Consider the following 26,706-nt stretch of genomic DNA (forward strand, 5'->3'; position numbering starts at 1 on the left):
GCCGACCAGGCCGACCCGGGTTCGATTCCTCTGTTCCTCTCGGAGAGCCCAGCAAGCTACCAAGAGTATCTCGCCCACATGGCAAAGCCTGGCAAGCTTTCCGTGACGTATTCAATATGCCAAACACAGTAACAAAAAGGCTCACAATGAAGACTTTATTGGGCCCACTTGAGCAAATCGATGAACAACGGGAGGACAGTGCTACAGTGCTACCATGTACTGAAAGGAAATACAGTCCATCTCTTGCTCTTAACAAAATGTTAAGGGAGGAAGGAAGGGTGGGAGGGATGAAGGAAGGATGGAAGAAAGGAAGGGAGGGAGGGAAAGAGGGAGGAAAGGAAGGGAGGGAGGGAAGGAGGGAGGAAAGGAGGGAGAGAGGGAAGGAAGGAGGGAGGGACAGGAAAAAGAAAAAGAAAAAAGGAAAGAAAAGAAAAAAAAGGAAAGAAAAGAATAGAAAAGAAAGACAAATGTCAGTTTGTCAGGTCTTCCCCAAGCTTCTCCTTAACTCAGATTCATATGTAATATTAGGGCTAATCAGTCAATTTTTGGCTAGAGAACTGAAGTTCTAGAGATCTAGAGAACTGGGTCCTGACACTAATAATTACCTATATCCAAAGTTTTGTTAAATGAGAAAATAACCTAAACACTAAAACTGTTTGAACAGCATATTATCTAATGCAGACTGCCCACAACATAATTATCATTATCAAAGGCTTCTTTGTAAAGTCACTATCACTATCACTATCACCCCATTGTTCATCGATTCGCTTAAGCGGGCCCAGTAACGTCTCCATTTGTCTCTGTCACGTGCTAGTGTAGCCCGATGACATATTGTGGGTTCCTTCAGGATCAGGGGAATGAGGACCATTCATTGTTACTGTTTTTGTAACTGTACAACTTCTAATAAGTTTAAACAATTAATATAAAATAAATACTACTCATATTTTGCTCTTAAGGGGCAGAATATATATTAATCATCATCTTGGCTAAGCCATAGCAAGTCAAATTGTGGCTAATATTGTATATAGTGCAACAGTGGGATATTAGCATGTCTGGTTTTCAACTTTATTTTTCAGTTCACATATATTTTTTTCTTATAGGAAGTTGGAGCTGGGGAGACAGGATAGTAGATAGGGCACTTGCCTACCTGGGTTCTATGCCCACTTCCACTTATGATGCCCTCAGCAGTGCTGAGAAAGAAGGAGGGAGAGGCCCGCGTTCCTCTTGAATGCATTACTCTCTTTCTCTCCCTCCTTCCCCTTCCTAAGACCTTCCACATAATGTCTATTCTCTACTCCTAAAATTCCTTTCTGCGACAAAAGACAAGGACTCGGAAACCTGGGGAAGGCCTAGGATCGACTTTCCTGCAAAGAGCAATTCCTCACTCCAGCTGAGTCTGCGGCTCCAGGAAAGATTGGGTGGTGGAATCAACTCTGTACCCAGACCAAGCAGATGTCAGGGGTGGCTTGGTGGGCTGATGGGATGCAAGGACTGTGCAGTGCAGGTCTGCATCAGTCAAAGCCTTCCCAGCTGGTCTCAGGCAGGGACAGATCAGGAGACTGCCTCTCTCCTCCTAGCTCACAGAAGGCACCATTGGAACCCACCAACTTCATAATGAAGGAAGGAATCCTAAGAGTTAGGAAGTTTGTGGACAGGGAAACAGCTAACATGGCAGAACACATGAGCCCCCACTTGATTCTGGTGCTGAATGCCTCCCCCAGGCTGCCACATAGCTGGGTTCACCTGCGGGGGCCTGATCACAGTGGGTGTTACATACAAATACAAATATGAACAAATGAAAATGTGGACTAGAAGTGTCAAGTATTTTTAAAAGAGTACATAAAATTAAATGATATACAATTTTTAATCTTAATGTTGTAGGAAATTACATACACAATCACTGAGAAAATTATCTAGAATTTTATTTTGGTACATTTCAAAACAATTTAAAAATAAAAACTTTTTATTTACAGTAATACATGCTCTTATTTAATAAATCATCTAGTTTCATATATTGGCCTATAAAACAATTATAAGCTTCCAAAGAAATAAATTCCATATGTAATATAGCTTTTATTTAATTGCAAGAAATAATCTTTAACTACACATGTAAAATCATTAAGTAGCAAAATAATGAAGAAATTCTAAACCCAATTTCCTGCACTGTGGGAGGAATCTAATCTTTCTTCTTCAAGTAGTTGAGTAAGAAAAGCATGAGGGATACACTGGGTATAGAACTCTCCACGGGGTCTGACAGAAGCTGGATCAGCATCTATCATTGCTGTCTTGTTAATTCAGAGTTGGAAAAGTAACTGGATTTTCCTGTGTCTAAGGATGTTAGTGTGCTCTTGATATAAAGTTAAAGCTTGTCCCTATATCCAAGGGAATCTACCTACCCATAGCCATAACACTCTCCTAACTTCTCCAGAGGAATCTGAACTACAGAGTTCTTAAATTGAGATGTTAATTTACTTCAAACAGAGTTGATAATATGTCTTTCAATTAACGAAGAGAAAATTTGGGGGAAGGGGGAACTTTACTGGAAGATAATTTTGCAATTGAAGTATACAGATTCATATATATCCAAATTCATATATGCAGAATGTTGAAACAAAAAGAATTTTAACATCTACAATCTACTTTAGCAAAGTACATTAAACATTAACTGTACAGCATTAAATTCCATAACTATTTTTGCTGAGTATTGTATTAAAATCAATAGCTAATTATCACTCTGAATTAAGTTTTTATAATAGTATCACTTATGATAAATTATTTTTCTTCTATGAAACTAATTCCCTCAAAAATATAGGTACCCTGTACTGCATAAATATGTTGCAAAGTTAGAGAAAATAATTAGCCAGGCTTCCGAGTCACCATCCTGCAGTGACTAGTCCCCTGGTGTGTCCTGGCTCATAGAGGGTCCCTGGCTGATAGACAAACTGACAAACTGGTAGCAGACAGATGACCAGACAATAATCAACAACCTTTATTCCCATTTCAACGGGATGAATATAGGAAAGAGGAGCCGCCTGAGAGTGGAGGGACAGTAACTGATGGGATACATGCAGGAGTGTAGCACAAAGGAGATGCTAACAGACGTGTGCAAGTGGGAGTCTCCCGGGGAGTACATAAGTCATGCAGCAAGCACTGCAGCGGGTAAGACAGGGTGGTAGGGAACCACTTTTGTTAACAATTAACATAACCTCCGAGTGAAGAAGAGGAATAGACCTGAACCAAGCCAAACTGCTCATAACAGAGGAGCAATGGTTACAAATTACGGGAGAAGGCACCCCTTCAGGCACTGCCCTTTGCCTCTGAGCAAAGTCTGAGCTCTCTCACCTCAAAGACCCTGGGATGTGTAGTCAAAGGGCGGCATTGCCAGATGGTTCAGGGGCAGTGCCAGTGGGGACCCGGCAGCCACGTATATAGGATGATTATATTCCTTCATCTCACTAACTACGCTATAAAACTAAACCATTAAGGGAAATAATTTTCTTATGATTTTTAATTTACTGAGAACTACTGATTCATCCCTAACGTGAGTGGTTCCACTAAGCCAGCACTAAAGGATCCAGAAACAAGAAGAGATTTTTAAAAATATCTAATTTCATGAGAGTCTATAACTCTTATTATAGAGAAACAATTTATACATAAACTATATAATTGTGTGTTCACTACAGACCACTGCCCTCATGCAAGAATGAGACTTAAAATACAGGCAGTACAAATGAATAAAACACATACCCGATTGAAAGAAATGGATATAAACTATCTTCTGGATTTTTACATTAATTACATGTTGAGAAGAAAATATCAAAGATATATTAAGTTAGATGAACTACACTAATAAAATTAGCTTCAAGTTCTGTTCACTTTTTTAATATGGCTGCTAAAAATTTTGAAATGTGTACATGGCTCATATAATTTTTCTATTCTACAGCACTACAACGGAAATATCAACTGTGCTAATATTAATCCAACACACATTATATTATGTACTATTATGATATGAGATAATATATTTCATACATTATCTTAGGGTTCCTGAGCTTAGATTTAAACACAACTCTCTTCCTTTAAAAAAAAATACCAAATAAAACCTCATCTCTTTCATTATCTTCGGTTTACTGGAAACTATGCTAAACTTTGGTTATATATGACTCTACAAATGGGCAAAAAGGATCTTTTCCAGCGATACAAATGTACTAATGATTTGTGGTGATACTTATACAAATACAAAAGTATTCAAAAATGAGTGAATCGTATACTTATTACTGGTAAATTGTAAACTCACCTCAATAAAGCTGTGTTTTTTAAAGTCAAGAACTAGAGCTCACCAGACCTAAAGTGACATCTAGACTCTACGTATAAATTTCGGGTAATTCAAATATAATTTTTAATCCATCTGAATGACAATACCAAATTTAAAAATTGCTAAAAGTGTCCTTTTGCCTGCAGTAGTTTACATTCAACAGTGGATTGCATAATAACTAACCAAGATAGAAGTTCAAAGGACCAAGGGGACATCAGTGCACTTAGATTGGACAGTTGACCTACCAAGGGTGTCTAGATCAGGCGTCAGTAGCCCTTACTTAATGCACAGCCTTGTTGCAGATTTTTAACCCAATCTAGAACCCTCTAATTGAACATCTGCTGGTATGTCACTGTCCTAGACAGAATACTGACATATTAAAAGGCCTCCCAAAATTACATGGTTAAAACCAAATGAAAGAAAATTGACAAAATCAAATGAAATCTATACTGCCAAGTTTTTTTTCCCTGTTGCAAAAGAGGAAAGAGTAACAAAGAAATCTAGCAACTCAAAAGTTATAGTCAACTTAGCAAAATATTAATAAAACTCAACCAAGATAGGATCAACAGAAACTGCTTCTGTAAGATCTTTCAAAAAATCTTTTATTCTAGAAACATTCTACTACGATTATTGTAGTATTACAGCTGCCTTTTTGATTTTTGAAGTCATCATTCTTAATAGGAAATAATTTAAAATAAAGATCAGTTCTACTTTTTGTAGTTTATCACAGTAAGTCGGAAGAAAATATGACATGCTTTCTTTACACTCAGAAAAAGCAAAAAAAAAAGAACATCAAATTTTTATGCATCTGAATTACTATATACCTTTGTGCTTTTTTGTGTGCCTAAACATATATTTCTGAGCTTACTTTACCCTATTAACCAAAAAACAAAACAAAAGAAGCACTAGAAACAGAAATAACACTTATAAAACTCACTTGTACAGTGAAATAGATTTAAAGATATATACACGTACACAAACACAAATACATACATGGATTTGCATAGGCATGCTCGATTGCTTCAAGTGCTCATTTCAGAAGGAAACTAGATGAACAGTTCAGAAGTTGAGAAATAAATTGGAATGTTAAAATCATGTATGAACTTCATTTTAGGAGACCAGAGAATGAAGGGATTTGTTGATACATTTAGACATTAGGATACATGTATGATGACATCTGTTATAATTCCAGGCTACAGTTATATCATAATTGTAAATGTATTTTATACAGTTGGTAATTCTTCATGAGTTTGAATGATGCTTCTCAAAACGAAACAAATATATGACATTCACTGCATCTAACTTTCCAAAGAGATGGCTCTCTACTGGTGACTAAAGAATATCACCAATCATTTCACACAACACAGACTACTGCCCAATCAAAACGAAGCTATAATACAGTTCTCTGAGTTTCTATACTGTCTCACTCATGTTTATTCTTTTAAGACTCCCAAAATAAATACATATAAAGATACAAATATTTTTAAGACACCTATAAAATAATGCTCTCTAGATATCAAAACAGATTTGCATTTGATCACTATAGATACTATCATATCTTTTATCTGCTCCTTTTTATACTTAAAGAAGTATAGGTCAACAGATAATAAAGTTCCTCTTTATAAAATATAGAGAAGGGATTTTTCTTTAATCTAAGATCTTGGCAAACTCATAGAGCACACTAATATTTACCTTATAAAAAATGAAAAATATTTTCAAAATGTTCATAGCACTGAACTGGACTTTCTTAATCTAATAATAAAAAATGTATACTTTATCTAGTTTTCCAGCAGCCAAAATATTTATATCAAGGCATTATTCAACTTTTTAGGAGTCTGAGTCAAAGGACCTTCTCTACTTCATGGGTTTCTGCATACTTCCCATTCCCAGACATAATGCCATACCAAACAATATACAAATGACCACTTAAGAAAATGGAAATGTCCACTCAAAGATACTTTAGGAAGAAAATGAACCAAAAATATCTCAAATTTTTGTACAGTTTATGAAGAAAGAAAAGGAGGAAATTTTCAGACCATACAGATTGCAGGAACATAATATTGAAATTTGAGTGTATTAAGCCTTTTGTAAAATCTTTCGTAAGTCACCATAAAAGTTGATTAAAGTGCTTGCCATGGCTGTATCTACTGCAGACTGAGGAATCATTCCACGTAGATCTGTCTGAATATATCCTGTCAGAAGACTCTGATTTGGATTGTCTTTAAGTGGCACACAAAACCAACCACAGGGATGGTTATACCCACGAACAAATTCTGGTCTCTTTTCATTCCAGTCAAGACTTATCCCTGTAAGGCAATTAAAAAATAACACTGTTAACAATTATTGACATCACTCTAAGTATATCACTCAAAATATTATTTTATCCGGTTCCTTGTCTAAATATTTGTCTCATTACCCATGTACTTGAAAAATAAGCCACAAGAGTGAACACTGAGGAATTAAAAAGATAATTACCAAACGGAATTCTGACAGGACGCAGAAAGGTAACAGGGAAAGTTTTATTCCCTTCAGAACAGATGACATCATGTCATCTTGGTGACTCCGTGGAAACCTCCAATCTTGGCTCGAGATGGCAATAATGAGACCTATGACACCACTACTACTCCCTGCGGACAGTGAGCAGGTGGAGAGGAAAGAAGGGTCTGTTTGTCAGCAACTGCCAACTCCAGCATATACCTGAAAATGCTGACTTTACCCATAAGAATACATAAAGAGTAGTGGGGAAGGTCAGATCATGCCAGAGAACGAGAGGCTGAAACCATACTACTTTACAGAATCCCTGGAGAATAATCACACACCAAGAACTTTGGGGAATGAAGCCTAGAAGCCTCAAAGATGGAAACTGAATAAGTCAGGAGATCCTAGAAAGCTTGAAAGCACGTCCTATGGTTTTGGGTATGCAACAAACAACGCATTCTGATGAAGATGACTGTCCCCAAGAGCATCAACACTGACAGATGTTCTTGTCAATGTCGCATTACCACTGAAAACTGCTGCGAAGTGCCCTTTCTGACTTTTCGCTCTCTGAGGGGAATGATTTGTCCTTACATCACTTCCTATGAACTGCTTTTGGTACCCCCCACCCCCCAATACCAAATCACAACTTCAATCTTGGTCAGCAACAAAGTTTCCCAAAGGTTTCTATCACCTTCATGGCTCTGGTTTGTGTGCCAGGTACCATAACAGCAATTGCACATACTCATGATGAAACCAAGAACAAGAAGTTTAAAATGGTTGAATAGGTGGGTGTTAATGAGAAAGCAAGTGGAGCTTCCCAGCTTCTTTACTGACTTACTGAATGTAATTTATCGTGTATTTCTAACTGAATGCAGCAATTTCTATATTTGCTAAACTGGGCATATCAACAGGTTGAACAAAATAAAGAAAATAGCATGATGTTAAGATGATAAAAATTTCTACGTCTCTGAGGTTATAACACTTGCAACACTGGTGCCGTTAATTATGACATCTATTTCATCTGTGGGTGACTCTCTGAAATGGATATCTACAAGTTAAAAATAAAATTAAGCTGTATCTGTATCCCACACCTTACACAAACACCAATTTAAAGAAGACCAAAGACCTTTAGATCAGACCACTGCCCACTGTAGCACTGTCCTCCTATTGTTCATCGATTTGCTCAAGCAGGCCCAGTAACGTCTCCATTGTGAGATTTGTCGTTACTGTGTTTGGCGTATCGAATATGTCATGGGTAGTTTGCCAGGCTTTGCCGTGTGGGTGAGATGCTCTTGGTAGTTTGCCGGGCTCTCCAAGAAGGGCAGAGGAATCAATTCCAAGTTGCCCGGGTTGGCCGCGTGCAAGGCAAATGCCCTACCCACTGTGCTATCGCTCCAGCCCTGAGATCAGACCAGAATCCATAAATATATGAGGAAAATATTAGCAGAACACTGCAATCTGGACCTCAAAGTTGTTTCCAGTGATACAATTCCAAGGGGTAAGGCAATAGAAACAAAAAGAAACAAATGGAACTATATATTTTTAACAATATTTTGCATTAAAAAAATGGAGAGAATTTAACTATATTCAAAGCAATCTAGAAATTTTTACCCTTCTTCTGACACAATACACGCCCTTAATTTTTTTCTTGGAATGAGACTGAATGTGAAACCATTTATATCTCTATCTTCATGGCACCTGTTTTCCTTTCAACTATTGTCCTGATATGTAAAGCAATGCTAGAGGGAAAAGATACTGATAAGACAGTTGGGAAGATGTCACAAAAATTCATAGACTGAGATATCTTCTCACTTGTAGAAGTACTATTCAGATACATTTTTCTTCAGTATTGATAGATTTTACCATATAATTTCAATTTTTTTTATTTCTTTAGTAAAATGAATCTTGAGGATTGTAATAGAAAGAAAGGGAAAAAGGAGGAAAGGAAGACATCTAACAGCCTTATTTTTGTCTTGGAAAAAAGACTCAGAGATAAAAATATTCATGTGATAAAAAAATACATGTGAAATCTATTTTTTTCTATGTATGTAACTCAGAAGCTGTTGTCTGAGAGTTACTAGAGAGAAATTTTTTTTTGAATCTTCCTTTCTTGCTTCTTTTCTTCCCTGCTTTCTTATTTGTGTGTGTGCGTGTGTTGTTTTGTTTGTTTTTGTTATGAGAGCACAAATCTCAAGGTGCTCAGGGTTTACTATTGGCAAGGACCCAAGGACCATATGTGGTGCAGGGGATGGACCCAAGTGGACTACATGCAAGGAAAGAAGCACGTTACTGGTTTAGTATGTCTCCATCCCTGGGTCTCTTTCCTAGAGGTAGTAGTCACGACACCCAAATTTGTTAGCTATGAACTGGATAACACGGTGTAACTATGAAAAAACTTGCCAGAAAGGTTTCAAACCTCTTCTTGATATTGTTATTATAAACCCTAGGTTTAGTGGTCAGAGAGATAGTACAGATTTAGGGTGCTTGCCTTGCATATGGCAAACCTGGGTTCAATCCTGTTCCTGTTCCATATCATTACCCAAGTAGCCAGGCCTGATCCCTAAGCAGGGTTGGATATGACCCCCAAGCAACAACAAAAGAGTCCCTAAGTTTAGCATGTAAAAAGCATAGTAATACAAAATAACTATTAAAATAAAAAATACACTTTACATAGAAAGAACACCCAGTCTAGAAAACACAAATATTTAAAACAAACTTAAGTAGAAATTTTGTGATCATTACCACAGGATAAAAGGCCTTCTTTATAGCCTATGGTGTAGGAGAAATCAACAAACTCTCTTGGAGAAATTATATTCCAAAGCTGACCTGCTGTAGTGTAACGCATCACACAGCAATTCTGAAAAGGAACACAGAACAGGTATTACTACTTTAGGAATCACAAACACAAGCTCATTGATCCTAAGTTAATCTTTAGTAAGAAATGCTCACTGAAAACATGTCATCATTATAGTGATTCACATGGTGCCTCTGGCAGGCTTTTATTTATTTACTTTCTCAATCTCACTGCTAACCGTATGGACATAAACAAGATATAAAAAACACACAGAAGTTAATTATCCAGTAAGCAAATTTCTAATTCAATATATTTGCCTGATATTTTACTTAATATTCAACATGGAAGTAGATGATACAGACTATAGGAACTTTAAGATAAAATCCACAAAAACTTTAGTTAAAATGCCAATGGTATCATGAACAAGTTCAAATATGGCTAATAGGAGAGGCAAGCAGTTTGTAATGTGGAAGTTTGTAATGTGGGTGACACTTTTATCTTTAGACTCCAATTTGGGGTCCCTATTAGTGAAAAACTTACATAGTTTTACCTAGAAACCCAAATCTGATGATATTTCAAAATTTTAACGTATATCCTAAATGAAGGTTTTACAATTATAGATGCTGCCAATTTGCTTCAGCAGCATCAACAGTGTAACACACACTCTTCAGGTAACAGCAGAAAACTCAAGTCTGCCACAGTGAGGTCTCTGCTGTGACCATTGAGGCAAGTGTGTGCACACGTTCACACTCCCATGTTACACACACACACACACACACACACACACACACACACACACACACACAATCTGAAGTGATAGTTTTAAACAAATACCTCTTCAAATTGCTCCAAAATGTCCAGTGAAGTCATGAGACTGTCCCAGTCCAAGCGACAGGGCCCTGGGCGAATGTGATCTATGACGCCATTGACAGTGTCATCTATGATACCTTGGGCTTTGAAGCTAGGGAAAGAATATGAACATCAAACAGAATTAGTATGAAAGGCTTTAGCATGCCTCCACAGTTAAAAGTTTTCTCACAAATACTGGCAAAAGAAGATCTTTTTTAGTTTTGGGGTCATAACTCGTGGTACTCAGCACTTACTCCTGATGCTGTGCTCAGGACTCACTCTTGGTGGTATCTGGGGGACCACATGCCATGCTGGGGATCAAACCCAACTTGACAGCAGAAAAGGCAAGTGCTAACATACCTGATTTACTATCTCTTTGGCCCCCATCAAAGATATTTTTTTAATGCAATCCCAACAACTTTTCTGATAAAGTAAGTTCTAGAATTACTTCACTGGAATAGACCCTTTCTCCTCAAATGTAATGACATACATACAGATGCTACATCTGATATCACAAACATAGCAAAATTTGTCATGGCTTGGGTTCCGTTTATTTTGTATGCTATTCTTTCCCCATTTAGTCTCTAACATGTACTAGTAAATATACACTTTCACTCTATCCTTTAAAAACTTATGCAAATTGGAAAATAATATGGCACCGAGGACCAGACTATCCTAGAATTGGCTTACAAATAATTTTAAAATGTTCCAAAGTGGCATTTACACATAAGTGATGAAAGGATGCACTGTTTTGTGAATAGTGCTTAGATTCAATAGTTATCCTGGTAGAGAAATTAAAAGCTGAAACCTCATTTGACAATCTTCAAAATGTCTTTGATTCTTTACCCATTTAATAGCGAGAACTACTAAATTGCCAATGTTTTATTATATGTTTTCCTAAATGTAGTGATTAGAGCAAATAAACATTAGTTCCTAACACCATCGTCACCACCAACACCACTGTCACTATTATTAAGTGTCCTTTGCAAACATCTGCACTTCAGAACTTCCATATTGAATCCTTAGTATGGGCATCCTGTGTCCAATTCAACACTGGATCTGTTTCTAACTTTGAACTGGGACATATTTCTCTAAGACTCTAAGAAAAGCCACCAATATCTTCCAATAACGTGTATATGCACTGTGAAAATTTTTGCACATAATCTCAGGGTAATTGCTACTCACGGATTTCCAGAGTAAAATCTCTTCAAAAATCTCCATGCTTATTGCCACATTTCAGAGCTATTAGATAAGTTTAACATATATCATGAACTTTCAGTTCAGACTGAGCAGAATATAAGGAAAATACTGAATTACTTAGCTTACAATTCAAAAGTCCCTCAGACAAAAGTCTCTTTAACCTCTTCTCTTTTGGTCAAAGAAAAAAAAAGAACACCTTTATTCAGAAAAGACCTTTGCCTGCCCATGTTCACTGTAGCACTATTCACAACAGCCCAAATCTGGAAACAAATGTCTTGTGTCCAAGGACAGATGACTGGATAAAGAACTATGGTACATCCACACAACGAAATACTACTTCAGGAAGAGATGAAATAATACAACTTGCACCTATGTGGTTGGATCTGGAGAGTGTTGTGCTGAGTGAAGTAAGTCAAAAGGAGAACAGAACTGTCTCTTTTATACATGACATCTAAGGAAATACAGTAAAGCAACAAATGGCCAAAGGCAAAAGAGCCTCAAAACTGGCCAACAGTCTCGGAGTTTTTTGGAAAGCCAGGTATGAGCCAGCAGTGACGGGGCAACTGCAACCTCATAGGAAGTGGGGTGTTCCCGGCTCGTCCTTCATGCCCTACCCAGGTCACGAGTTGCCCCCCATGAGTGGCTCTCCGGCATGGCCATGGCTCCAGAGCCATAGAATCCAATCTCGTAATTATCTGCTCTTGGCAGAAATCCCTTCAGGCTTAATAAGTAAAATATCCGAAATCCAAAATCGCATAGCCGCGATTGGCTGCACGACATCATATGGTTCTTATAACCAGCTGTAGAAAACAAATTATTTCACAATGCCTTTTCAACAGTTCTGATTGTTGGTTGTAAACTCTTAAACAATAATGGTGCATCTTTTGTCGAAATAATGAATGTAATCAAAGTAGATAGAGAATTAAGTAGAATTCATCTGCCTCACAGGTATTGGGAGGGCTGGGAGGGGGGTATATTAGGGTTCTTGGTGGTGAAAATTAAGTACTGGTAAAGGGAAAGGTGTTTGATAATTGCATGACCCGAGACTTAAACCTGAAAGCTTTGTAACTTTTCCCACAGTGATTCAATAAATATCAAAAAAAAAAAAAAAACTGGCCAACAATTAGCATGGTGGGAGATGGAGCTGGCGGGAAGGGGTAGATGGGATGGGGGCACTCTGGTGAGGGTGCAGGGCTCGAAATTACAGGTATGAGATCCTATTACAACAGTACTATAAATCACAGTGTCTAAAATTAAAAAGTAAAATAGAGGGAGGAAAAAAGTAAAAAATATTGAAACAAAACAAATATTCTCCCCAATCCCATACATTATGTTCCAGCAATACTAACAGAGTTTCTGCTTCCCTAAGCAAATTCCTCAAAGTTTGCCATTTGTGCTTACACAGTAAAGGCAATTTTCTCTTACTGGAATACAAATCAGTTCTTCATTCCCTAAGCAATATCTATTCATCCTTACGGCTGAGTTCAAATACCAGCTCCTGTCTTTTAAAATACTGTCACACCCCCTGGCACTCTCCATGCTTCTTAACCCCACTGGGAATTAGTGATCTAAAAGGGTTGACTACACACTGCTCACAGACCTCAGTCTGTCTCTGATTCCCATGGCCTTGCTACATGCTCCATCCTTCCGGAAGCGCAACTCGAGTATCACCCTGCAGAACGTTCTCACAGAGCAGAGGAGCCAGATGGCTTCTCTTTGAAGGAGTCAAGTAGCAACGGACCCAGCTGCAGAAGGAAATGGTCTCCGCTATCTTTAATAAGAGAGGTTTGCTCAAAAGGCATGATTTACTTTCAGCTACATGCAAAGACCAAACAACGGAAATAAAAATCATTCCAAAAATCACCACCTAGACTTCTCTATCTGGTGCTACATAAAATCATTTCAACATGTAAGACAATATTTAGAGGCACACAAACAAATGGAGTGTGCCAGGTGCTGGGCAGTTCCCGAGCACAGAGCACCTGTGGGCACCCACTGACAGTGCAGAACCTGATACCTCTAGAAGGAGGGGCGAGCTTCTTCGGCACAGACCAGTTGTATATTTACAATCACTAACAGAGCAAAGTTCTGGCACCACCAGAGGAAACCCAGGCTCGCCACAAGCACAAGCCCAGCCCCATGTGCCTGCCAGCAGGGCAAACGGCAACATCCTATCCCTCAGCTAACAGGCATCAGGAGCAGAAAGGCGCCAGAGGTAACAGAACCCAGGAAAATCACCACAACGTCAGTTTTTTAAAATCTGTCTATAGAATCATTAAGGATAATTGCTATATTTATGCTTAATGATCTGAAAGATACATTTCAGCAGAGAATGGACTAACTTTAGGACACCCTGATGGAAAAAAAAAAGAACTCATTTAAAAAAAAAAAGAACGCAGTAGCAAGTCTGAACAGCAGAATAGAAGATCTTAAAATCGAACCAAGATACAGTAAACAGCTCCATCAAGAAAACAGAAAAGAGAGTGAGAAAAAAACAGCAAAAGACAGAGAGAAATTACAGTGGACCAGGAGCTTGCCTTGTATGCAGCTGGTCTGATTTCAATTCCTAGTATCTCGTATGGTACACTGAGCCCACCAGGAGTGATCCCTGAGCACAAAGCCAGGAAGAAGCCCTGAGCACCACCAGGTGTGGCCCCAAAACAAACAAACAAACAAAAGACAAGAGAATATAAGATATTATTGACAAAACTAGAATAAACCTCCTCAGAATCACACAAATTCTAGAGAGAAAAGGAAGAGAAAAGGAAGTCCAGATGAAGAAGAAATAGCTGAGAACTAACTATCTCCACTATCACCAAATCTGATGGTGGAGATGGAAGAATAAAACCAAGAAGCCCTAGGGAATCCAGTAAAAAATAAGCCAGATCAAATATAACCAGACCTGCAATCAAAATGGCAGGAACCAGGCAGAGACAGACTCCTTAGAGCAGAAAGAGAAAAGCAAAATTTGATACTAGGGGGATAAATAGAAGGCTCACAGCATTTTTCTAATGAAACTCTAAAAGGTAAAGGTAAAGGCCCTCCCGTTGTTCGTCGGTTTGCTCGAGCGGGCCCAGTAACGTCTACATTGGAGACTTTGTTGTTACTGTGTTTGGCATATCGAATACGACACAGGGAGCTTGCCAGGCTCTGCCTTGCGGGCGAGATACTCTCGGTAGCTTGCCGGGCTCTCTGAGAGGGGCAGAGGAATCGAACGCGGATCGGCCATGTTGGCTGTGTGCAAGGCATATGCCCTACCGCTACTGGAATGATATCTAAAAGGATTGAAGGAAGACTCCCCACCATGAGCTCTTTTCCACACCAGGTTACCACTCAGAACTAAAGGATAGATAAAAAACATTTCCATTTCCAGGTTATCACTCAGAATTAAAGGATAGATAAAACACATTTCCATTTCCAAATAAATAGCTGAAGGCATTTTTTATCATGTAAACCAGCGTTGCCAGAGATACTGAATGATCTCATATAAAAAGCAAAGATCAAATACCTACACAACCAAGCTCCTCATAAATCAAACACAAACCATTTCTTCATTTCAGTGATTTCTCTATGTGCCAGTGGACTACACTCTCCAATAGGGCAGAGTGGTGCAATGGTTGACAAGACAAAATCCAACTTTCTGGCTTTTGCAAGACATAAACTTGAAATCTCAGAATAAACAGTCTTGAAGTAAAAAATTGAAAAATAATCCACATTGACAGGTTTTTGTTTTGTTTTTTGCCTTTTGGGTCACACCCAGCAATGGTCAGGAGTCACTTCTGGCTCTGCACTCAGGAACCGCTCCTGGCGGTGCTCAGGGGATGCCAGGGATCGAACCCGAGTCAGCCATGTGCAAGGCAAACACCCTACTTGCTGTGCTATCGCTCAGGCTCCACTGACAGATATTTTAAAAAGCAGGTATGGTCATATCTAAATCCAACCTAATAGCATTAAAACTAAAAAAAGAAGGAAAAGGAGATAGGGATGGATACTACATACTGGTAAAAGACTGATAAAAAGATCCTCAACAACATCTTGGTGAGTCGAATCCAACAGCGTATAAAAAGAAAAGGATCATGCACCAGGATCAAGTGGGTTTCATGCCAGGGATACCAGGGTGGTTCAATATAGAGAAATCAACACACACACACACACACACACACACACACACACACACACACAAAACACCATAGCAACAGAAGAAAAAGATCATATAATGAGATCCATTAATGAAGAGAACTCTTTTAATAAGATTTACCCTCCATTAATGATAAAATCTGTCAACAAAATAGAATATAAGAAACATATGCTATCTTGAGTTTTAATAATGACTATTTACATCAAATTCACAGTTCCCATCATACTTAAGGCAAAAAATCGGAAATCTTGGGGGTATGGTGCCGCCACCAGGTACCTGTAAGGCGAGTGCATCAGCAGCCTGATGGCACTGTCAGACTTTCAGATACCCCAAAATTTCTGCTGTGCCTTTGGCCAGACCCCAACAACATGGGGCAAAGTTTACCAAGAAAGTAAACAGTCAAAAGTTAGGTATGTGGGAGACACACCCACAAACCACCTCCAGCTCAGCTATATAATTGGAGGCATGGCCTCCCTGGTTCCCAATCAAACTGCTTAATGGCCATGATCCCAGAGACTCAGAAATGAATCTTGGAACCCAAAGGCTTTTGGCTGAAATGCTTTCTGTTTCTGCAGCCTCTGGATAGTCGGGTTTGGGCCTGCAGTGACGAGACATGCAGGAACTCACCAGATGGGGGAGGAACCGGCCCTTTCCTCCCCATCCCAGTGAGACCACGAGTAGCTGCCTACAAATGGCCTCTCTGGCTCTTGATCAATCTGCTTAGTGGCCATGAACCCAGAGACTCAGAAACAAATCTCGAAACCCAGCGGCTTTTGGCAGAAATACATCTGGACCGCATACAAGGTGGCCACCACCTCAGAGCTTATTGGAAAGCCAGGTATGAGATGGCGGCGACGGGGCAACTGCAGTCTCATGGGAAGGGGGACAGTACCGGCTCGTCCCTCATACCCTACTGAGGTCACAAGTTGCCCCCCACGAGCAGCTCTCCAGCACAGCTATAACACCAGATGTACAGAAACCAATCTTATAATTATCTGGCTCTTTGCAGAAATCCAAAATCATTATATGATTCTCATAACCAGCTATAGGAAAAGTATTTCACAATGCCTTTTCAGCAATTCTGATGGTTGGGGGTGAAATTCTAAACAATAATGGTGCATCTTTTGTCAAAATAATAATGTAATCAATGTAAAGAAGAGTTAAGTGGAAATCATCTGCCTCATAGCCATTGGGAGGGGTGGGCAGGGCTATATTGGGGTTCTTGGTGGTGAAAAATGAGTACTGGTGAAGGGAGAGGCATTTGATCATTGTATGACCGAGACTTACACCTGAAAGCTTAGTAACTTTTCCCACAGTAATCAATAAATAAATATAAGAAGATAAATAAATAAATAAAACTATGGAAAAAAAAAAGGTGGAGTTCATGCCCAATTCAATCAGCTAATCAGTGGCTGAATAAATAGCAGTACTCCTACAGGAAAAAAAAAAATTAGAAATCTCCCCTCTGAGATAAGGCACATGGTAAAGATTTAAAAATAAATAAATTCTATAATACAAACATAAACATAGAGACCATCTCCATTACATAACATATTGTGCTCTATTGTGTCTATTGTGCTCTATTGTGTCTGTTGTGCTATCCAACTCAGCATTTTGCCCTACTTCACTGTGCATCTAAAGCATTTTTATGTTTTTAAATAATATTTAAAAATGTGTTTTTTGAAGACTAAAATATCACATTTTATAACCATCCTCCAACTACTAATTTTTCAGGATCATTGCATTAAATTATTTTTATTAAATATTAAGGTCACAACTTTTACCTTTAGATGATACTGTGATTGAAATGATAATATTATCTTCGTGATGACTTTAAGATAAAATCTTAGAAAAATATTAAGTGCAGAATAAATTTTAAAGGGCCTTTCTTTCATACTATTCTAATCAATTAAGATTTCAATCATTATCTATGAACCCTTACATCATAAACTGTTTACCAGAGATACAAACACTTTAAAGCCTTCAAACTTGAATTTGTAAAGCAAAAAAATCTTCTCAAAATGTTTAAAATCAAAATTTTATTGGCAATTATTTTAGTGGTTATGTGTATGTACACACATTATATATGAAGGATTAGACACACACATATATACATATGCATATGTATGTATACATATGAATATGAAGTTCGTTATGTTTTAAAAAGTCAATATAAAACTATAAGAACTTACAGATATCCATTAAATTCTTCTGAAGGTTTTCTCCAAACTATTACATCTTTCTAGAAAAACAAAAGCCATACGTAGTGATAATTACACAGGTGAAATTTTAGATGTAACAAAACATACTTTTATAAAGTTTTGCATTAAAATCAAACTTAACATTTAAAAAAATTATGTAAATCATTTATACCATAAAATGATCACAATTTTAATTTACCTTGTATAATAAAGTTCTCCACATCATTTATAGACCTCCAAAAAATATTAGTCAATGACTTAATGAAATCTAAATTTTTTTTTCCAATTTCTGTGTCACACACAGCAGTGGTCAGGGCTTACTCCTGGCTCTGCACTCAAGGGTCATTCCAGGTGTTCAGAGTATCATATGAGGTGCCAGGGATCAAACTCAGGCCGGCCATGTGCAAGGCAAGTGCCTTATATGCTGTGCTACCACTCTGGCCTCAAAATTAAAAAACTTTTAGGATTTAGCAATAGCACTTGTTAAAAAGCGTTATACTATCTAATTCACATACCATAAAATTTTTCCATTTGTAAAATAAAAGTCATTAAAACAGTTTTGAAACATTATCATCATTCCAAAAAGAACTACTCACTTTAGCAACCACTACCTAATTTCACCATCAACCCTGACAACTTCAAATCTTCTTTTTATAGTGTTACTCTAAATTAGTCACTATACATATATTTTTTTCTTTTTTTTCCAATTATTTCCCAAGGAATTTTGACTATGAGAATATTTCAAGCACTTACGTATTCTAGTTCTAGGGGTGGCTCTGTCAATACTTAGCCATGTGACAGTTCTGAAAAATACTAACTGGTCATACTCACAGACTTTGTGAAATATTTTGCTATCAATTTCCATACTTTCTTAAATTGTCAGCAATACATTGTTAAGATCTTGACTATAAACCTACTCGCACATTTAGTGTGTCAGCACTGAGGATCACTACTGGTTCTTCTTTATAAGATGTCAAACTACTGATCTTAGCAGAATGATTCCCCTGCACACCTGTCTAAACTATAATCTCTATTTTTCCATTCCATTTTGAAAGCTATCAACCAGCTCATCAAACAGAAGCTACATCTTAAGTTTAAGTAATTTAATTAATTTACCATTTTCTTAACCATTCGCCAATTATCATCTTCTATGCTGTGGTACTGAATAAGGGTATTCTTTAGTCTAGTTGCAAAGGCATCAACATCAGACAATTCTTCCATTTCTTTTGTTCCTGGAACAGAAAGCACTATTGGTATCAGCAAATACTATGTTGATTCAGTAGCCAAGTGAGTCTCAAATATGGCTTTATAACAGTTATCTGGGGATTATGAAAGATAGTTTTATTGGGTCCAGCTCCCCCTGGCCCCTACCCCAACTTCCGGAATGGGGCTTCTGCAGACATTTTCTTCTATGAGTCCTCAAATCAGTCCCACATATGCAGGACAAGAATTCATACACATTGAGATGTGAAGATCATTCATGCAAAAGTAAGATCCTATTGCCCCTCCTACTGGAATCTAATATAAAAGAATAAGTATAAAAGTCCTGATAATGAAAACCCAAAAAAATGTTGTTTCCACTATGTATAAGATACAAATTCTTCAAAAATTCCTGAGAACTTCAGCCACTGAAAATGTTTATTTTACCATCCAATAGATTTAGAATTCTCTAGAAAACTAATGGTAGCAACTGGACAGCTCTCATGCACTTGGTGAAAAAGGCTGCAGAACTCTGAATAAGTTTAGAATATAGAGAACTTGTCTGTTTTCACTATTTTATTTTGCTCGGTGAAATGCAAATATCAGAGTCAGTGAGGTTTGTCAGAAAGGAGATCACATGAACTCTTAGAACCACCGGAACACATAATGGATAAGCTGCAAAAATGCTGACCAGTAGTAATTCTCAAATAACTTGCTAAAATAAATTGCTGTCCAACAGTATTTTTATATGGATATTACTGTTAACCTTAAATAACTTTATCACACAAGTGCCTTTTTTGCTTTAACTTCTATCTGGCTCTGGTTTTCTTTGAAATTTTCTTTTGTGATTTTCTTTGAAAATCGAAGGCAGTTTTCAGGTATTAGATTTCAAGACCAATGGATCAATGGATCTGTTCTGGTTCAATGGATCTGTTCTGGAGTTGGCCCTAGAAATCCAGGTCTTTTCAAAAGCATCATGAATTATCTTGCTGTATAGGCAAGCCAAGCACCACTGGTCTAAAAACGAAAGATGACAAAAACAAATCAATTTTGCACAGTCAATATTTAAATAGAACAAAACAGAATAAAAACATTAAAAATACTGGAATCATAGAAGTATAGTAAAGAAAGAAACTACTCTTTTAGGACTGTAAACTAAAATGACAAAGGAAATGATCAGAAAATAAAAGACACGTAATTCAAGTTGAAACTAATATTTCTTATATGCAAGAAAGAAAATTATAAAATAAACTAATAATTGGGAGGGAAGCAAATTGAAGACAAGGCTTATTTTTCAAAGGTTTGTGTAAATCATTTCAGTGGACTGGAACAATAGCACAGCGGGTAAGGTGTTTTTCTTGTACACGGCCAACCCGGGTTTGATTCCTCCATCCCTCTCAGAGAGCCTGGCAAGCTACCAAGAGTATCCCGCCTGCACGGCAGAGCCTGGCAAGCTCCCAGTGGCATATTCGATGTGTCAAAGAACAGTAACAAGTCTCAAAATAGAGACATTACTGGCGCCCACTCGAGCAAATCGATGAACAATGGGAGGATAGTGCTAGTGCTAAATCATTTCAGTATCAACTTCTATTTATCCAAATATAAGGGCTATTTTCCTTGTAGAGTGGAGAAGGCAGGCCTTCACAAAATGATCTTACATTCATGCATACAGTAACTAGGGAAGAGATGTCTTTTTCTGTGCTTGCTGTTTCGTAATTACCTTAAGCAAAAAGTTTTTATTCCAAAATAGCTTATTTTGGGATGGCATCCCATTAGAAACAGGAATACACTGAAAAATGAGTAAGTGAATTTAGGATCTATGTGTGATGAGAAACGTTCAATAGGTGTAGATTTACCCACAGACTAAAAGCTGATGCACACAACAGAAAGTCCGTAACACAGATTTAATTTTCATTCAAGAGACTACCAACTTGATAGCAAGTACAATAACCTATGCAAGGGTATGTTACAAACAAGCAAAGTTCTTATAACACTGTAGCACTGTTGCACTGTCCTCCCACTGCTCATCAATTTGTTCGAGCGGGCACCAGTAACATCTCACAACAAATTGTGAGAACTGTTGTTACTGCTTTTGGCATATAAAAAATAAAAACAAAGATTCAGATAAACTCACTTTATTACTAGGATAATTATAATTATACAGTATTCTTTAAAGTCAAAGGTTAAGTTTGTTGACAGGTTTCTGTGGCTGGGAGATAAATAAGCACTCTCCCAGCACTATTCGATACAAATCAAAAATAAAATGAAAAGTTATTATCACCAGAGATACTATCTTTGTGTGTAAATACAGCCAATAGAAGAAAACAGAAACTCCCTAGAAAGGCGAGAAGCCGACACTTGCATGCTTACTTATCACTCATTCTCACTATCAGTACGGAGTCTAAATTCCACACAAACTGAGGGCTGCACTCCCAACAAGATCACAATGCATTGGGGCAACCCCTGATATGATCGACAAGAACACAACGATTTTACAGAATTCTTGCCAAGACTAATTGAAAAGTGTAACTTTTGAAAGTAAAAGGCGTAATAAGAGCTGGGGACTGAGCCCCGGGCCACACAAACCACATTGCTGGCTCGACTGTTCAAAGGTCTTTGGCTTCTGAATTACCTTACGGCCTTGCTGAAGTTCACTGCCAATTCCTACTCCTCACTCCCGAGCACCCTAAATAGGTAAGCGAACCGACCAATGTTTCTTCAAATTATTTACTATCATGTCCCATTTAACTGTGAGATCTCAGAGGCCAGAAATGTGACTTGTTCAATACAATAAAATACCTTTTTAAGAATCCCACAAAAAGGGGATGCAAGAATTACCCTTACTTATGAAAGACTTCCAAATACCCAAGGCAGACCAAATTAGTCATTCTCAGTATCTGAAAGATTAAAATTCCATTATCATATTGCAACAAATATTTTTCTTAAGAAGCCTATTTATTACAGAAATGAAATTTTTACTTTGAAAGCTGACTTATTCAAATACCATTTACTACAAATCACAGTAACAACAACAAAAAAACATTAAAAACTATAAGTAAGTTACTTAGGGTGGCAGAATATGTGGGAAACAAAAAAAAAGTACAAACATGGTAAACTCATTTTTAATGCACTGAAGTACTTAACCTGGCCGTTAATTATTTAAAAACTGAGGCACCATAATTTACAACACTGTCAATGAAAGGGTTCCCTGCACACAATGCTCCAACCCCACATCCAATCCACTACCCGTGTTCCCACCTCACCACCCCCTCCATCCCAGCCCTCACCACCCCTACCATGCTAAGTTCAATTCTGTAAGCCAGTTCTCAGGCAAGGAATTAATTCTTGCATGATTTTTTAAAATTAAAATTAAGTTTTAAAGGCAATAATGATCACTATTTAAACTGAAACCTGTGTGTGGAAAGCTTGACAGGGTATCTAAAACTATATTGCAGAATCAAGGGTGGGGGCAGTACTGGGTCTATCAAGGCTTAAGTACATCTTAATATAACAGGCACTAACATTAAGTAAAAGGGAAATAAGCAACATGTAGTACTGCAATCTCCATCTGTGGAGAATGGCAGGGAGGAGCTTAAAATGTCATCCATAACTCTCTTACTAATTCTATTTTGTATTCCCTTTCTTGATCTTACAACAGAAAACAATTCAGTTTTACCACCTAAATTATACCACTCAGCCATATCAGGACCTAAAAGCTTCTGTAAAAAGTTATAAACTCTTAATAGACACATGCTCAAAGGCTGGGTTGTCCTCCTTTACTTTTTTCCCTGACTTTAACCATTTTGTTCATGTTTTCTATGTCCATGTTACCGCTGGAGCGATAGCACAGCGGGTAGGGCGTTCGCCTTACAAGCGGCCAACATGGCCAACCCGAGTTCGATTCCTCCGCCCCTCTCGGAGAGCCCGGCAAGCTACCGAGAGTATTCAATATGCCAGACACAGTAACAACAAAGTCTCCAATGGAGACGTTACTGGGCCCACTCGAGCAAATCGACGATCAACGGGAGGGCCTTTACCTTTACCTTTATGTTTTTTAAGTGATTCCTAGCGTAGAAAATACCTGTTGAAAGACAGTGGGTGCAATTGCCAAATTGATTTTTTTTCTCTCCACACCTAGTCAACAAGACAAATTTTTGCCAAGTATTAAATATGATGAAGATCTCAATGCCACTAAAGACAAAGTATCATTTTTAAGACCAAACAATACCCAAAAAAAGAAAAAGTCACTTGAAGCTCCTATCACAATTAACCTGACTGATGTGTATTCCCAGCAAACTTTCACTTTAACATGTTATGGATACCGAGATATTGCACAAACTACAGCCTTAAACATTTTATTTCCTACCTAACAAGAGCTTCAGTATGTTTGATTACCACTTGACTTTGAGTTAATACTTTGTCTTTCCCACCTCAACCAAATACAGCCATTCCTCACGTGAGAGCTGGAAGTAACAAACAGGGCTCTAACAGGGGAGTGTATCTGGGGCACGATTACCCATCCTGCTCTGGTGCTCACATTCACTTCTTTTAGGTCAAGCTAGAGAAAATCCGACTTCTTGTTTTCGCCACGCGTAGCTGTGCTCTGGCCTGACTCGTGGCGCTGTGTTCAGGGGTCACTTCCTGAGAGCCTAGCGGCCCTGCAGGATGAAGGGAGGGATCCCAGGGTGGCTCCTGCGCAAGGCTAGCATCCTCCCTGCTGAAATAGCCTCCAGCCCACCAAACCAAAGTTTAAATAGTCCAATACTCACAACCTTAAGTGCGAGTCAGATAATATTCAAGCTCCAGCACTGTCTTTTGATTAAAACAAAGGCAGAGGAGAGCCCTAGACCCCTGGTGATAGCGCACAGGTTAGTCCGCTTGTGTTCTTTCCCAAGTGAGGTTCTGATGGGCCCAGTTTGTCTGGAGGGAGCATTGCTGCGTTCCCTAGGGCAGCCAGACCTCCTCATTCTGGCTGTTCAAGTTGTATGATTTCATTTAAGCTTCATAAGCAACCTTAAGGAGCCAATCCTATGATTTCCGACCACATTTGATGGGGAAGAACAGAAGCACCACGCAGTTCAGAAGTGCTGGAAGGGAGTCCCTGGTCAGAGTTTCTGCCTGCACAGTCCAGAACGAAAGTAGCCCAACGCAAAGGGCTGGAGGGTGATCGGAGCTGAAAAGAAACTTTGCACTACCAATAAATACAGGAAACTCACGCAACACGCCTTGTTTGTTGGGTGCTCCCAGATTCCCCAGACTCCCTGGGCACCTGGTCTACGTGTGCATCAGAGGCAACGGGCACCTGGTCTCCCTGTGTCCCCAGGCCCTGGGTACCTGGCCTCCCTGTGCCCCCAGACCTTGGGCACCTTGCCTCCCTGTGCCCCCAGGCCTTGAGCACCTGGCCTCCCTGTGCCCCCAGGCCTTGGGCACCTGGCCTCCCTATGCCCCCAGGCCTTGGGCACCTGGCCTTCCTGTGCCTCCAGGCCCCGGGCACCTGGCCTCTCTGTGCCCCCGAGGCGAGGCAAGGACGCCCTCTGGCCTCTTCCCCACCCATCTCGCAGCGGCTTCCCCAAACCCTGCAGCGCCACGTCCATCCCGGACTAATGGGCACGGGGCGGTGGCTGGCCCTGCAAGGCTGGCAGCAGAGCTGCCCCGACTGCCCGGGGTCCGGGCGCTGCCCACCCGTCTCTGCCCTCCCTGCCCCGTGCCCTCTGCACCCCACTCTGCCCACGCCACCGCACCAGCCCAGCTCTTCCCGGGAAACGCGCCCTGACACGCGCTCAACGCTACCTGAAGTGGAGCCGAGGGCTCGCGCGGCGCAGGGCTGGGCAGCACGGAGCTGGGCAGCGCGGGGCTGGGCAGCGCGGGGCTAAACAGCGCGGGTCCGGATGGCGCAGCACTGACCACTACGCGCTAGACGAGCCCGTTACAGCCCCGGACTTCCCGGTCCCGATCCCCGCGCGGGAGCCAGTGGGCAGGGCGAGCCTCCAGAGCACTGACCAATCGGAAAACAGCGAGAGCTCAGTCATTGCGGGTCCTGGCCAATGAGGAAGCAGAGAGCGTGGACGCCCCGCCCGCCCCGCCCCGGCTCTGGCTCTCGGGGTGGAACGGCAGGCGCGGCCGCGGCCACGTGCGCGGGCTCCCATTGGCTAGAGTGGAGCGTGCGCGGCGCTGATTGGTCGCTGCGGATGGACTGATCCCGCGTGGTGCGACCGGCGCCTCCCAGACGCGCGTCCGGGCGCGCTGGGCGTAGCCGTGGCTCCCGCAGGACCCGGTGGTCCGCGGGCTGCCGGGGCTTAGCGGGCTTCGAGCAGGCCCTGGACAGACGCGGACATGGCGAAGAGCGGGGGAGCAGAGGAGGGAACCCCACCAGTTGCATATCCCCGCTGCTGAGGGTGAGGACTCACTCCGGGCCATCCTGTGCACTAGTGACCAGTGTGAAAGCACCCTGTAGGAATGCCACTAGTGACCAGTGTGAAAGCACCCAGGAGGAATACCACTAGTGACCAGTGTGAAAGCACCCAGGAGGAATACCACTAGTGACCAGTGTGAAAGCGCCCCGTAGGAATGCCACCAGTGGTCGGTGTGAGAGCGCCCGGTAGGAATGCACTGCATAGGGCCAGGGACAGACTCTGCTCTTCAGATCTACTGAAAATGAGAAATTAGATTGCCGTTTAAAGTGCCGGAAAGAAAGACATCCTTTCTTTCACCCTCTGTGGGAAGCCACCAGGAGAGACAAAACAAAAACCCTCTTCTGGCAAGCTCTGACTAGTCATAGAGAAACTACATAAAAACCCATTATATGTGATTATAACATTCTATGAATTTATCCACTTTTGTTAGATCTTTCAATTTAGTGTTGCTAATTTTTCACAGTAATCTCGTATGATTATTTAAATACTGTCAACTACTTACATTTTTTAAAACATTTTCTGATTATGTTCACCCAGCTATTGGGATCAAGGTAATGTGGGTCTCATAGAAAGTGGGAGAGTTCCTTTTTCCTTTCCTTGAAGAGTTTGGGTGAAATGGGTAGTAGGTCCTCTTTGAGATTTAGGGAAAAAAATCAATGCTGAATCCCTGTGGCCCCAGGCTTGGTTTTCTATGTTGATTTTGTGTGTGCCTGGGCCCTCGGGTAGATTGTGTCCTGGCCACACCCCTGTGTTCAGGAGCTATTTCTACTGCTTAGGAGTGTCCCTGGCTATACTCTGGAGGCCATAAATGTGCTGGTGATCAAACTGGGTTGACTACCTGCAAGCCAAGTGCCTTAGGTGCTGTACTGCCTCTCCTGCCCTCGGAGACATTCTAGAAAATTCTCAACTACCTAAACAGCAAAGGTTCTCTTCGAGTTTTCTGCTTTATCCTGACACTGCCTCAGGAGATTGTAACATTCTATGAATTTATCCACTTTTGTTAGATCTTTCAATTTAGTGTTGCTAATTTTTCACAGTAATCTCATATGATTATTTATATTTCTAAGGTGACTTGTAATTTCTTCTTCCATTCCTGATTTGATGTATCACGGCATTCT

At 39.9% G+C, this 26,706-nt stretch overlaps 1 protein-coding gene across 1 annotated transcript; it reads right to left on the minus strand.

Annotated features, from left to right (window-relative positions):
- Positions 1 to 1,905: 1,905 nt before the first annotated feature.
- On the minus strand, positions 1,906 to 25,072 carry STARD4 (StAR related lipid transfer domain containing 4). The gene is made up of 6 exons (XM_056139160.1): positions 24,966 to 25,072; positions 19,092 to 19,207; positions 17,967 to 18,016; positions 10,422 to 10,548; positions 9,536 to 9,650; positions 1,906 to 6,621 (listed from the first exon to the last, which is right to left on the minus strand). The coding sequence occupies exons 2-6, from the start codon at positions 19,194 to 19,196 to the stop codon at positions 6,392 to 6,394; spliced, it is 627 nt and encodes a 208-aa protein (XP_055995135.1). The 5' UTR covers positions 19,197 to 19,207; positions 24,966 to 25,072; the 3' UTR covers positions 1,906 to 6,391.
- Between the last annotated feature and the right edge of the window lie 1,634 nt (positions 25,073 to 26,706).

This window comes from Sorex fumeus, unplaced genomic scaffold (genome assembly GCF_029834395.1).
Source record: "Sorex fumeus unplaced genomic scaffold, SorFum_2.1 ptg000131l, whole genome shotgun sequence".
Classification (NCBI taxonomy): domain Eukaryota; kingdom Metazoa; phylum Chordata; class Mammalia; order Eulipotyphla; family Soricidae; genus Sorex; species Sorex fumeus.

Coding starts and splice junctions, on each gene's coding strand:
- STARD4 (XM_056139160.1), bottom strand. CDS start 19,196: ATGGAAGAATTGTCTGATGTTGATGCCTTTGCAACTAGACTAAAGAAT. Junction 18,017..19,091: donor GGCGAATGGTTAAGAAAATG/GTAAATTAATTA, acceptor TTGTTTTTCTAG/AAAGATGTAATAGTTTGGAG. Junction 6,622..9,535: donor AGAAGGCCTTTTATCCTGTG/GTAATGATCACA, acceptor ATTGCCTTACAG/GGATAAGTCTTGACTGGAAT.